Source organism: Nesoenas mayeri, assembly GCF_963082525.1.
Source record: "Nesoenas mayeri genome assembly, chromosome: 7".
In the NCBI taxonomy this organism is placed as follows: domain Eukaryota; kingdom Metazoa; phylum Chordata; class Aves; order Columbiformes; family Columbidae; genus Nesoenas; species Nesoenas mayeri.
Window position 1 is genome coordinate 35,315,065 of NC_137551.1, and position 13,167 is coordinate 35,328,231.

Sequence of the window (13,167 nt, forward strand, 5' to 3'; positions counted from 1 at the left end):
AATCGATGGAGGGGACAATACAGAACTCATTCCTCCTTTCTATTTCCAGCTCATCCCCCAGTGGGATTTACAAGAATGAAAACCAAAATTCATCTTCAGTGCTAAATTGAACATTGTAAGGAGTTGCTTTTTTTTAATTTTGTTTTTTTCTCATTTAGATTCCTCTTGTGGTCTATGTTCAGTAAATACCGATGTGAAATTTGTACCTTAACATTTTGATAGATACAGATGCTTTGTAGGGCCAGGTCTGATGGAATATGTGCATTAGCACATACCGGTTCCAGATTTGCTCCCTTACACCCCTCCATAGGAAAGGATGCTGCTGACCTCGTTCTTTGTGTCAAAGCCCTGCTTTTTAGCTTATTTTATATATCAGATATCCCTTTCATTCCCGCGGAATAAATCCAGAGTGCACACTCGCTCTGGTTATGCTGCTGTAGTGTAAACATTAGAAGAACCTGAGACAGATGGCAGGGCTCCTAACACAGCTGAAGGGCACAAACTACTTTTTAATGAACCGAGTTTCCAGGTGACAGCTGGGGTGACCTCACTTCGATGGTTGTGGTGCCTGAAGAGGGCAAACAGGGAGGAGAGGCAGCGGAATGAAGAAATCTCATTCTCTCTTACTGAGTGCTTTCCAGCTACGGTGACCAAAAGGCAATTTTTCACTCTGAAATCGGGGAGGATTTAAAATTATAAACATCTGTGGTTTACAAAAGAAAGTAATGTAACTTATGAGGCTGGATTTCCTTGAGGCCAAAGGTGAGGAAGAGAAGTCGACCCTAGTGATTCCCTGCAGTATTTCCTCCGGAGATTTATTTACCAGGCTGGGTAAGGCGAGTTCCCAGACGAGAGCAGGAGTGTTCCTGCTCCGCGGCTAATGCTCTGTTGCCTGGCTGGATGGATAGGGCTGGGATCATTCTTGCGTTTCTCCGTTCTCCCCCGCTTCTTTCCATCTCTATGTGTTTCATTTACTGTTTACTGGCATCTTTCAAGGTTAAAGAGTTGGACTAGAAGAATATTTCTAGTCACTTTGTACTCAGTTACTATCATCATTCTATAGCTTCTACAATCTTTTTATGTAACGTAAGCAAAGGATACAGATGGAAAGATGTGAAGTATGCTATCACGACTAGCTCCCACTAGTTTCCCAAGCTGGCTAGAAGGACATATGAATGTATATTCCTTCCTATAGCCTTTACATCCTTGCTACCCCACAAACTAGTCCTGCAGACTTGAACTCTGCACTTCCACACTCCTTCTTCTTCACAATGTGATGAGCTGGGGCCAGCAAATGAGTTCTCCATCTCTAAAACCCATGTGTCCTATCTCACCCTCATTCATCCTTGGCTGGATCTTCAGAATAACATTCTAGATGATCAAAGGACGAGAGGAAATGGCCTTGAGTTGCACCAGGGAAGGTTCAGATTTGATATTAGGAAAAATTTTTTCATAGAAATGGTTGTAAAGTGTTGGAACAGGCTGCCCAGGGAAGTGGTGGAGTCACCATCCCTGGAGGAGTTTAAAAGGTGTGTAGGTGAGGTTCTTAGGGACATGGTTTAGTGCTGGATTTAGGTTATGGTTGGACTCAAGGATCTTAAGGGTCTCTTCCAACCAAAATGTTCCTATGATTCTAAGGGCTTTTCCTTTCGTGAGAACCTGCCCACAGCTGGATCTGTGGCGGCTGCTCCTTGCGCAGTTGAATTGGTGCCGATTCTCACGGCGTATCACAATTTGGCAATCTGTTTTACACCGTGTACTTCACGGCAGCATTATTTTCTTTCTGTGTATTCCGTGTCTTTCTCAGAGAAAAGACATTATGAATAGAACTGGCTGAAATATGTAATTTCCTTTTCACAGGAAATCCTGTTGTTCTGGGAAAATCTTTACTGACCATTTGAAAGTAGGACTGTGGTCTTAAAAATATGCTATGCAAGAGAGACCATCCATATTTTCACTAAGGAAAACTGACACAGGATCTCATTTTTCCAGGATATATGTAATGTAGACCTTGGAACGTAGTCCTGGTGTGTGCTTCCAGGCTTTATGCTCTCTCCCAGATCCCAGGCTATGACAAAGGATGTTTTTCTGCTATTCAGCTTCCCTTCATATTTCTTTGTTAAATACTCTATTTTGCTGACATGATTGCTTCTCATAAACAAACTCAGCAGCATTTGGATTATGGTTAAGATAGTTCTTACTGCTGCTTATGTAGGAGGTGCAGCGGAAAATGAGGAGTATTGCATCAGAATCTCATGGGGACTATTAAATTTATTAAAATGTATATTATTAAATTAGTATTTATTTAATTTATATTATTAATTATTTTATTAAAATGTATGGTTGGAGTTGATGATCTTGAGGATCTCTTCCAACCAAAATGATTCTATGGTTCTATGAAATATCAGCAAAACAAAGCCATGCCCTGGAGCTCAGGCACCACATCTGTCTGTCCACAGACTCCAGAGGTTCTCCAACCCACAAGCTCATACAGTGAAGAAAAAATAAGACATTTCTCTTTACTTCAAATGCTTACGCCCACTTCATCCAGGGAAGAGACCAAATAAACAGAGGGAGCTCCTTTAAAGGGGTGATAAACATGCAGAGTTTCTCCATCATTTAAAGGACACACAACTGCTCCATCAAGCCAGTTTTTACAAAGCAGTTACAAATGTACATAGACATGAAAACAGAGATTTTTTTTTTTTACAATTTCCTTTATGTTATATATGTCTATTTATTGCATATGTTACATGTGTTATACAGACACTTTGGAAAAAAGGCATCTAAATGTGTGTAACTGTGATTGTTTCAGTATTACAGAGCAACACTTTGAGTTCAAAATGAAGTGAAACACTAATTAAGTACAGTGCAATTATAGAATTATGTGAAAGCCCAAGAGATATGAATTACCTTTCATTTTGTTGGTTTGAATGATAACTTCCTAGGTTTATTTTTATGACACAAGAAACATGGATCTACTGGGAAAATATCACACAACTGTTTCTCTTTCATTCTTCAACTTAAAAGTTTTCCGAACCAGCTCTATGGAAGGAAGAGAAAGTGTTATTTTGTTAAATACCTATTGTGCAGCTTTATTTACAAAAGCTCTTTGTTTGCAGATGTTCTTACACTTAAAATATTTTGAACTTAAGACACAGTGCATCTCTGAAGGGATATAATTTAAAATGCTGCAGCCTACCTCTTCCAGTTTGTTCTGTGGCCTGATAAATGAGAATGGTTTAAGCAATGACACCGAGAAGGTATTTTGAGGAGCTGCAGCAATAATCAAAAGCCAGACACGCTATTTTAGAGCAGTTCCCCAGGCAGTGACATAAGTTTGGGGAGAAAAAAAGTCTCCAAAAATCCCCAAGTAAGGCAAATATCCAAAGCAATGAGCTAGTGGGGCTTTGGAGGCGGCTGGGGGAAATAGGGTCCCCTGTGCTTCTCAAGCTGTCAGGGTGACACCGGGGTCTTTTCTTCCCCAGCTCACCCATGGCTTTATGCTGCGATAGATTTAGGCAAATGTAATGGAATGCAAATCCTCTACTTGTACTTCTGCTGACATCGAGCTGCTTAAATTAATCACGAGCGTCAAGAACCCAAACAGAATCCGGCAGCTCGGAGTTATCTTTTAACTTGAACAAAATGAGAGGAGTCTTTGATTCAGGGTGGTTTGTTGAGTGCTGCTGGGGGATGAAATGGCTTTTAATTTCATGGCAAATTTTGTCCCCTTTTCTCTGGTGTGGGGAGTATGGGCACAGAACCACTGGAGATAGGGAAATCAGTCCTGTCCATTAGGAAGCTGTCAGATTTGATTAATTTTATTACAGACCAGCAGTAAAAATGTGCATGTGACCAACAGAAATGCTTCTTGAACATACATTGAACATATGTTCAGTGCATATTGAAGGTGACGCCATGGTTACTGCATTTCTTCCTCCCAAAAAAAAGGTTTAGAGAAGAAACATATAAAAATTAAAATTTGGTCTCAGTTTGGTTTAAGAACAAATAAGATTTATAGTTTTCAGATCTAGAAGGACAATTTCCTAAGGCTATAGCCATGTAAGAGCAAATTGTGTATCCATTTGTGCTTTAGATCTTCACTTAATGTTTAGGTTACCCATCATTTTGTACAGTTGCTGCATTTCAAGCTTGAATTTCATTTGAATGGCCCCATTTTGGTTCTGATGTTTTCTTGCTGGGTTTTTGTGCCTGTATGAGCACATGGTGTTAGGAAAGGATTATTGATAATACCAGGACCCTGTGCATTTTACATATTGTCTTAACTTGTGTAACAAAGCCACACACTTACTACTTGAAAATGGTAAAATTCTATGGTAAAACTCTGCTAAAAGTAGAATATAGGAGCAAGATGCAGAAGGATTTTCTGCACCTCAGGTATCTCTGTGTCTTCTTTCTCACCTGTGGGAGCTCACACAGAAATATGATGCTATTTTAGACATGTTTTTCAGTAAAGCTATTAAATTATCTTTTCTATTTTTTAAGTTGATTTAAGTACACTTGTGCCAAGAACAGTTTTAGAGGCTGTCAGTGGTGTGTGTGTGTGGTTGAGCCTCCTTCACACTGGAAAGCAGGATCTGCAGGACAGATTTATTTCCAAGCGTGTTTTTACTTTTATAACACAAAGAAGTCTTAAGTGACAGAAAGACTTATATACGGAGAAGACTGTAGCCATGTTATTCTGCTCTGGAAACCAGACTGCAGTGTAAAATCTCCTTTGGGAAATGCAGAGGTAGCCTGATAGCCGAGGTCGATGCCATCAGCTCAGAAAGCCCTGCATTTCCAAGTAGCCCTGCAAATGTAAATCTTCACTCTGCTCACTAGTCTCTCATTTGATTTTCCCCAGGAGCTCTGACTCTGAAGAAGCATTTGAGACCCCGGAGTCCACCACACCAGTAAAGGCGCCACCTTCACCTCCACAGCCACCCCCCAAAGCGGCAGTGGTTGTAGCAGACGTAGCAGAACAAGAAATAAAACCCCAGCTGCCCGTGGAAGATACAGGTAACGAGTGTGTGGTGGGTAGAACAGGTTATTGAGGAAGGTGAAGCTTCAGGAAGGTGTTTGTGTGAGCACAGGCAAGGAATTGATGCTGGTAAAATGTCTTCTGGAAGATTAGTTAGTGTATGCTGAGCATTATCCATGCTGGAAGGAAAAACCCTGTTGCCTCCTGGAATAAAGTATTGGACAATGTGACCATAGCATTTGATAAATGATGAAGAAAAGAGGAGCTTTCTAGAGAAACCTTTCTTCCTTTTGAATCAAACTTCATTCTCTCAGAAATACAGGATCTTTACAGAGGCTGATGAGTAGAAAAAAGGTGTGAGATACAGATTCAGTTACCAGGGTGAGCACCATTAGCAGTGACAATTAACAGAATCTTTGTTTCAAATGTATGGTCACCTGAAACAGAAGGTGAACGGAAGACCCATTAGAACAATAGAAACACTTATATTACCTTTATAGAAATAACATGGGGGAATGTGTGAATGCATGTATAGTATACATACATAAAAATGGTTACATACTGGGAAAACAACCTTTAAAAAGGGAATATCTTGTTTAAAAAAAAAATCCTTTCCATTAAAAAAAAGTTCTTCATTCTCCAAACTGAGTAATGAAGTATGAGGGAGTTGACAGCACTTCATTAGCCCAAAATAGCTTGTTTGGGCTGTCAGATGACAGCTCAACAGTTTAATATTGAATTCCCCATTATGCTGTCTGTTTTCCATCTGAAAGTCTAGTCATCTTGATCACCTGACTAGGTTATGTAGAGGTAAATCTACTTTAAGCAGACAAAAGTTCACCGGCATTTCATTTGGAAAGATGTGTGGCATTGCCAGGCAGTGTTTGAAAGCTCCTGTTCCACGGTAGAAGTGGATGTGTTTAGCAGGGGACAATGTGGCTGGTGCGTGTATTATAAAGGCTGTCAAGCTTTGATTTAATCCTTGTGACAAATAAGTCTTGCAAATGTCTCAAGCCATCTAACGTGTTTCTGGGAGTTATGCATTAAGGAATGCTCTTTAAGATCGTGATTTATGATACGAATTTAGAAGAAGCTAGAAAGATGTTCAACAAACTGATTTTCCAGAAAATAAAAATGAAATACTGAGATGTCCTGATGCTTTCCTTTCTGCTGTTACAGTTCCCTCTTTGTTGTAGCAAACATTACTCATTCTCCATCTTCTTTCCTTTCTCTAATCTTTTGCAATCTAGCGATTGCAAAATAAATGCTGAGAGAACAAAAGAACGCATATGCTCAACAGGATTGGAGTGTGTTTTTAATTACTGCAGTAGATTATCTTCAAACCCTTGATTACACATGTGCTTCCCTGGCACATGAGATTCTTTTCTCCCTACACCCCCAATCTCCCCTGCCTTTCTTTCAGATATTTCTGAATAAAGATAGGAAACTGAATATATCTATGTAGCCTGTGTGAATTCTATTGAAGGCCATTGTATGGCAGAGATGAAAACATTTCATTTGCAAATATATTTGTCCATGAGAGACAAGTTACCACAAAGTAACAGAGCTATGTCCAGCACTCCAAAATTATGCAAAATGCAGTTATACAACAGGGTAATTTATGTGAGGGAAGGAAGATGCGTAATGCAGAAAAAATTCAAATGTAGGAGGGCAACACAAAGCATTCATTTGTTTTGGAAATCTTTAGAAGAAATTAGTAATACTAAGCCTATAGCTTAGGTGTTTGTGTCCTTCTTCAGAAATGTGGACAGTTCAGCTTTTTGTATTTTATAAACCACATGAGTTACAGTTGTCTTCTAGTTTACTTGCCTCCTGTGGCTGCACACAAAGAATGAGTCCCTTCCTCAGGGGTTATGGGCAGTTGAAGCAGAGTTCCTCATTGCTACCATATAGCTAAATAAGTAGTTTTCCATTAAAAAAAAAAGGAGTGAGGAACCGGGGCAGTGAGCCCAGCACACACACAGGGAGAGGCAGCAACGTCCAGCTGGGCTCCTGGTTCACCACCTGTGAGGCTTTGTCTTCTCCGCGAGGTTGGGTGGAAGGAGGAAGCTTTGTAAGTTTTTTTTAAGGATTATTTCATCTCTATCTGATAATAATTACTTATGCAGACGGTTGCAGTTATGTTGCGTGATTATCATTAGCGCAACAGCTGGACTCCACTGCTGGAAAGGCAAGAGGAGAGTTTTTAATTAGGTTGACTTCAACGCTAGCTTAATAAATGTGATGAAAGTGAAATATAGGCAGGCTCAGCCTGGGTTTGTGCCAGGTCCTGGTGGGGTAAAACCTGCTGCATGGCTTCGGTCCATCAGCAGCCAAGCAGAACAATCTGCGGGGGAGAATGGAGTGGAAGAGGAGTAACAGAGCATGTATGGAAACTATAACACTTCTGAACCCCAGAAAGTGCCACTAGTGACCCCTTCATTCCTCTGTAAATGCTTCTGGTTGTGGGGAACGTGGGTTGTATCATTTGCTCAAGGCAAAAGACTTTGAGAGTGCTTTTCTTTGAATTTATTATTATTTTGCTAGTATTTTAAATTATCGTTGCTTGTCTCATCAGCATCTCATAGCAGTGTCTTCTTGTCCCAGCCATCTGAGCACCAGAAAGTGTCTCAAGATCTTTCTCGCAAATACCCCATATTTTGGGCTGGAAATTCCTGCCTGGGTAGGGGTATTTCTTCCACCTCTCACCACTTTCCCCACTTAATTAATAAATTCTGATTATATACACAGGGGAGACGTGAGAGTCCCCTCTGTGCATTATAGCCGTGAATCAGGAGATGGGAGACCCGATTCACGTCCTACTTGTGCCAGGGAAATTGAGGTCAGGCTTTCCAGTAGAGAGATGGTGACTCAGACAAAAACAACCCAATTTTTCGGTAGGAAAACATTCTTCTTCCATGTTTTTCCTCTCGAAACCTGACATAGAAAAATTGAAAATAAAGTTTTTAACCAAAGTTTTATCTCAGAGTAAATGGCAAAAGTATTTTAGCAGGTTTTTTTTTTTTTTTTAAATATTACGAATTGATTTCATAACTTCAAAGGCATCTCATAACAAGCAGGAACTTCAAATAAACTGTGTTTCAAAATTTATAATATCAGGTAATTCCAATTCCCGTATGCTACAGGTGAAGTGTACCTGTCTACTGAGTCATTTCATTATAATGCAGTATGTGTGTGCAGCTTTGTGCATTTTCCAAGGGCTCCTCTTTGTTTGCTTTTTTCTAGAAATGAATTTAATTTCTTCTGTATTTGCTTTATTAGATCTGTTTATATTATGGTTTTAACCCATTTTTTATGGCAACATAAGTTTCCCTGCTATCGCTCATGTTCTTGGAATGCTTTATGAAACTTAATATCTACCTGTGGGCAGCTCTGACCTATATGAACTGGGGTGACTGTCAGCACCAATAAAGGTCATAAACCTTATTTAAAACTTTGTGCTGGCCTCTGTCTAGGGCAAGTCCTGCCTCAGTTTTCATAGCTTACGTTGGAGTGTGTTCTTTTGTGATCAAATTGCATTTTAATTAATTGATAATACAGATTTGCTTAATTCTGTGATGTGAGATGATAAATGGCAATGCTCTCAGGACAGGCTGTTAATGTCAGCAAGGAATTGTCTTCATATGGCTTTGTAGCAATAAAGCCGCGTTGTTTTGTGATAGTGTGTACTGTTCATATCTTCTCCTCTGGCATTTCTGCAGTTACTCATACTGAGCCAATTCTGCTCTAATGCCAAAAGAGTCAAACACAACAGCATTTCATTTCTACCAAAAGCCATGTTTTCGCAGGCAGTTTCACATATTGTTCCGTAAAGAAGCAATAAAAATACCACAGTAGCAAGTCAAGCAACACTCTGCAGAAATCCATACTCTATGTTAAGGATTTGACTGGGAGGAAGTCGTGAAATAAGTAATTAAAGAAGATTAAAGCTCCGCACTATGTGGAACACACTGAATTTGAATGTTGTTCTGCTTTGAGTGGCTGGAAATCCTTGTTCGCTTCTTTACTGCTGCAATGCATCCCTAACCTCAACTCTACCACGCCTGCTATTCACAGCCCAAATCCTGCAGGGCACTGGTGTATTTTATTTTATTTTGTTTAAAATAAACAAAATTTTGTTTTGTTTTGTTTTTACTGACTTTGAACAAGGGGCCTCAATCCTTTTGAGGCCTTTGGTAGACACTGGAATGAAAACAATGCATAATTGCAGATGACTTCTTGTTCAGAAACCCCTTTTATTTCATGCTGACCTATATTTGTACTCTGCTGATATATTAGAGCTACACCAGAGTTTATTGTAATGTATTCCTGGTGTCTTCCACTCCTGTTCCAGTATAAAATGCACAGATCAAGCTAATGCTGGAGTCCCTTTAACAGACGTCACGTCAGTGTCAGAAAGTGATGGGTGTGTAAAGGGAGCAAAACCAAATATTCACTCAGTTGGCAAATGAAGCGTGATTAATGACCTCTCAGCCAGGATGAAACCAAGCCCACCCAGTGGAGATTAAGGAGAAAAATAAACCATCCTGAAGTTTGCCATGTTACTGGCATTAATTTAGAAAAAAGCCACGTTAAAATATTGTTTTAATTGGTGTAACTCAGTAAGCTTCCACAGAGAAACTGTGTAGCTGTTAATCCTTTGACAACCTCTGGAAATACGCGGTGCCACTCTAAGGTACTGCTTTAGGAAATATGTCTGATTTCCTTAAATCTTTTCTGTCCTCTGCATCCATAAATAATAATTATTGTAATCTCTAACACAGAGGCGGATGTGACTGTGTCACATTCAGATAGGAAGCAGTACAACAACAGCAGGAACAAACATATTTTTGTAAAACATTTTAGTAATGAACTTTCATGAGCTGGAAGGCAAAAAGGACCATCACCTTAATCCTTTTCTACCTACGTATTTTCTCTCTTTTCAATATGCACTGTGTATTTTTGTACTTCAACCAATACAGTTGTTATCTCCCAAGTCAAGAGACTTCTATAAATCATTTTAGGATTCCATTCAGTAAGCAAATCTTTAATTGCAATGAAAAGCTGCTGGGTATAACCGTTTTAGCAAATAATTCTCTCTATAAAATTTTCATCTATGAGTTAGAAAGGCACTTTGAGATCTGTGTTTTAAGTAATTTGTAAGGAGCTTCTAGTGGTCTTTTTCAAGGAAGATTTTCAACTGCAAATATTTGCACAGTTTTCTAATTGACTAATTCTCTTACCTTTACCATAATTTATTTCATATGAAATTTGCAGTGATTCACGTCTCATTATAAACTTGGAATTATGAGGTCAAAGTGGAGCACATTGACTGTTTGGGGCTTAGAGAGGAGCAGCATCGATGGGTTGTGGAGAGGAAGCCGCATTCCTCTGGGAAATTGGTAAAAATAGCACATGGGAAACAAAACTTAATATCAGCATGTAATTGCCGAAGGACCAGTCAATTTACAGGGAATTTACTGCATAAGAGCTCTGACACAATTCTGTGAACTCATAACAGTAGAAAATGTGAGTAATTAAGAGCTCAATGTTCAGATTTTCTCGTATTTGGCGTATTTTGCATGTTATAATAATATCCATCTCTTTAACCAAGGAATAATTAGTTTAGAAGAGATGCTCTAGAGGCTATTTCAAATACATATTTTATGTTTTCATGAAACTTGCCTTGAATCTTCTTCTGGGGAGAACAGAACTATTTTTTCCCCTAATCTAGTTCCTGTGTTGGAAAAGTCACTTTGGTTTGTATGTCCTTTAATCATTGCATAGTCTATTGGTATGATTTTAATCCTTTATTTCTTTTTCACTTGTATAATAATAGATTATACTAGAATTTATTAAGCTCCAATTTTTAAAATGTGTTTAAAATTCACAGAGTTTTCTGTTTCTTCCCACAGGATTATGTCCAGAAGCTGTACCCGTAACTGATGTGTCACATAGTGAATCAGTTGAAGAAAGCCCTTTCCACCCCCCTTCCCATTCTTTTTCCACCGTCTTCGATGAGGACAAGCCAATAGCCAGCAGTGGAACTTACAACTTGGACTTTGATAACATTGAGTTGGTTGATTCTCTCCATGCCTTAGGACCGAGCACTCCAGAATCGAAGAGTCGTGACCCCAAAGCGAATGTTCGAAGAAAATCTACTGATTCACTCCCAGTTTCCAAATCTACCCTGTCTCGATCTCTTAGCTTGCAAGCTAGTGATTTTGATGGGGCATCTTATCTCGGCAACAGCGAGACATTAGCGCCGGCAGCAGATGCGTATGGTACTGGCTCAAGTAGTGCTTCTAGTACCCTTAAGAGAACAAAGAAATCCAGACCGGCTTCCTTAAAAAAGAAGCAGACAGCAAAAAAATCTCTGGATGCTCCACCGGTGAAGGAAACACCTCAAGAACCATCTGACCTTGGCCAAGCAGCTTGTGCCCCAGGTGAGGATAAAACAGCACCTGAAGGTAAGGCTGACTCAGAAAAGCCTGAATGTACTGAACCTTCTAAAATCTCTGCTGAGAAACAGGAGGCTCTGCCCGTGCCTGAAGGATCCTACCCTTTGGATCCAGACAGTTTTGAAGGGATTAGTGCTTTTAGCACCGGAGGCAGCAAAGTACAAAATTCTCCTCCTGCCAACAAGAAAACGCTACCTCTTACAACGGCACCAGAGGCTGTGGAGGTGACGCCACCCGACACCGGAGGACAAGAAGACCCTCCGGTCAAAGGCGTTGCCGTGAGGCTGGAGTTTGATTATTCTGAAGAAAAAGGGGTGAGTGAAGACCAGCAGGAGAGTACTCCTCCTCCCAAAAAAGCAGGTAAAAAGCCTGGTGCTAAAATGCCGCTACGGAGGCCAAAGACTAAAAAGTCAGTGGAGAAGCTTGACAATGCTCCAACCACACCGACCAAGTCACCCGCTGATCCAAATGAAATCCCGATCACGAAAGGTTCTTATACTTTTGATATTGATAAGTGGGATGATCCCAATTTTAACCCCTTTTCATCTAGTACAAAAATGCAGGAATCGCCCAAACTGCCTCAACAAACGTACAGTTTTGAGCCAGACATGTGCGAGGACTCTATTGACCCTTTCAAGTCTTCTTCTAAGATAGCCAGCTCACCCTCTAAATCTCCAGCTTCCTTTGAGATACCAGCCAGTGCCAATGAAACAAACGGAACAGAAGGAGACAACTTGAATAAACCTGCAAAAAAGAAGAAGACGCCACTAAAGACGTAAGTTAAAGGGCACAGATGTTTCTAGATTAGAAGCAGCACATTCCTACCCCTTAGCACAGTTACACCCCATTTATATTTGAATAGCGAAGGAAAAGTATGTTAAATTCACACCAGTAAAGACTATTTTGTGAAGCATCAGTTTTGGGAGTGGGACATGAAATAGCAAGGCAGTGATAAATCTCCTATTGCACGCAGCAGGAAGATGGTTTTATCCAGGGACTTACAGTATTTAAAAGAAAATAACCAGAAACAGAAGAGTGCAGTATTGAAGTATATAGTTTTAAATACAGGACTAAAAAATGTGAAAAATTTCCTTTCTGTGAAAGAGCTTATAGCTCTGTGGAAGGGTTAAAGTCTCCTAGACTGCTACATTTTCGGGAAATATCCAGCTTTTAGGCACAGTTGACAAATTGCAGGATACTCTAACTTGTTGTATTGGATATTTGGTTGATTATTTCAGTGGCTAGTTGTATTGATTCCATGGCGAACTTGCTGCTGTGCACATTATCTTACCTCTTCAGACATGGTTATTTTGAGCTGGTAATAATTAAGTTTATATCCCATTTATCTGAAATTGGTATCCTATGTGTATCTATAAGAAAGTATCTCTCTGCATGTCCCTTTTTGATTTAAATGTTTCAGCTAACTAACAAAAATGTGACTTAAAATTACAAAAGCCTGACAATTTGAAGATAATAAGGTTAACATAAAGCAGTACAAAAAATTACCTCCTTTATGGAGCGAGATGGAGAATGCTCAGTTTTTTCTGAGCAACCTACTGACCTCTAGACCTCTAATTCACGTCCTTTGTCAGATTTGAGGAAGCTTGTGCCATTTTTTCTTTTTATGGGCATTTCTGGCTTATGAAAATTATAGTTGAGTTTGAGTTGTTCTGATGTTGCTTCTTTTTGAGTTATGCCTGAGGTTTTGGGGAAATTAAG

At 39.7% G+C, this 13,167-nt stretch overlaps 1 protein-coding gene across 1 annotated transcript in view; it reads left to right on the top strand.

Moving 5' to 3' along the window:
- Positions 1 to 13,167, top strand: part of TACC2 (transforming acidic coiled-coil containing protein 2) — a gene marked incomplete at both ends in the record, with an annotated part of 126,031 nt that overhangs the window by 77,097 nt on the left and 35,767 nt on the right. Inside the window, 2 exons of the mRNA XM_080348321.1 lie at positions 4,871 to 5,025; positions 10,903 to 12,223. Of these exons, the coding sequence (XP_080204447.1) occupies positions 4,871 to 5,025; positions 10,903 to 12,223 (1,476 nt within the window). The remainder of the gene's footprint in view (positions 1 to 4,870; positions 5,026 to 10,902; positions 12,224 to 13,167) is intronic.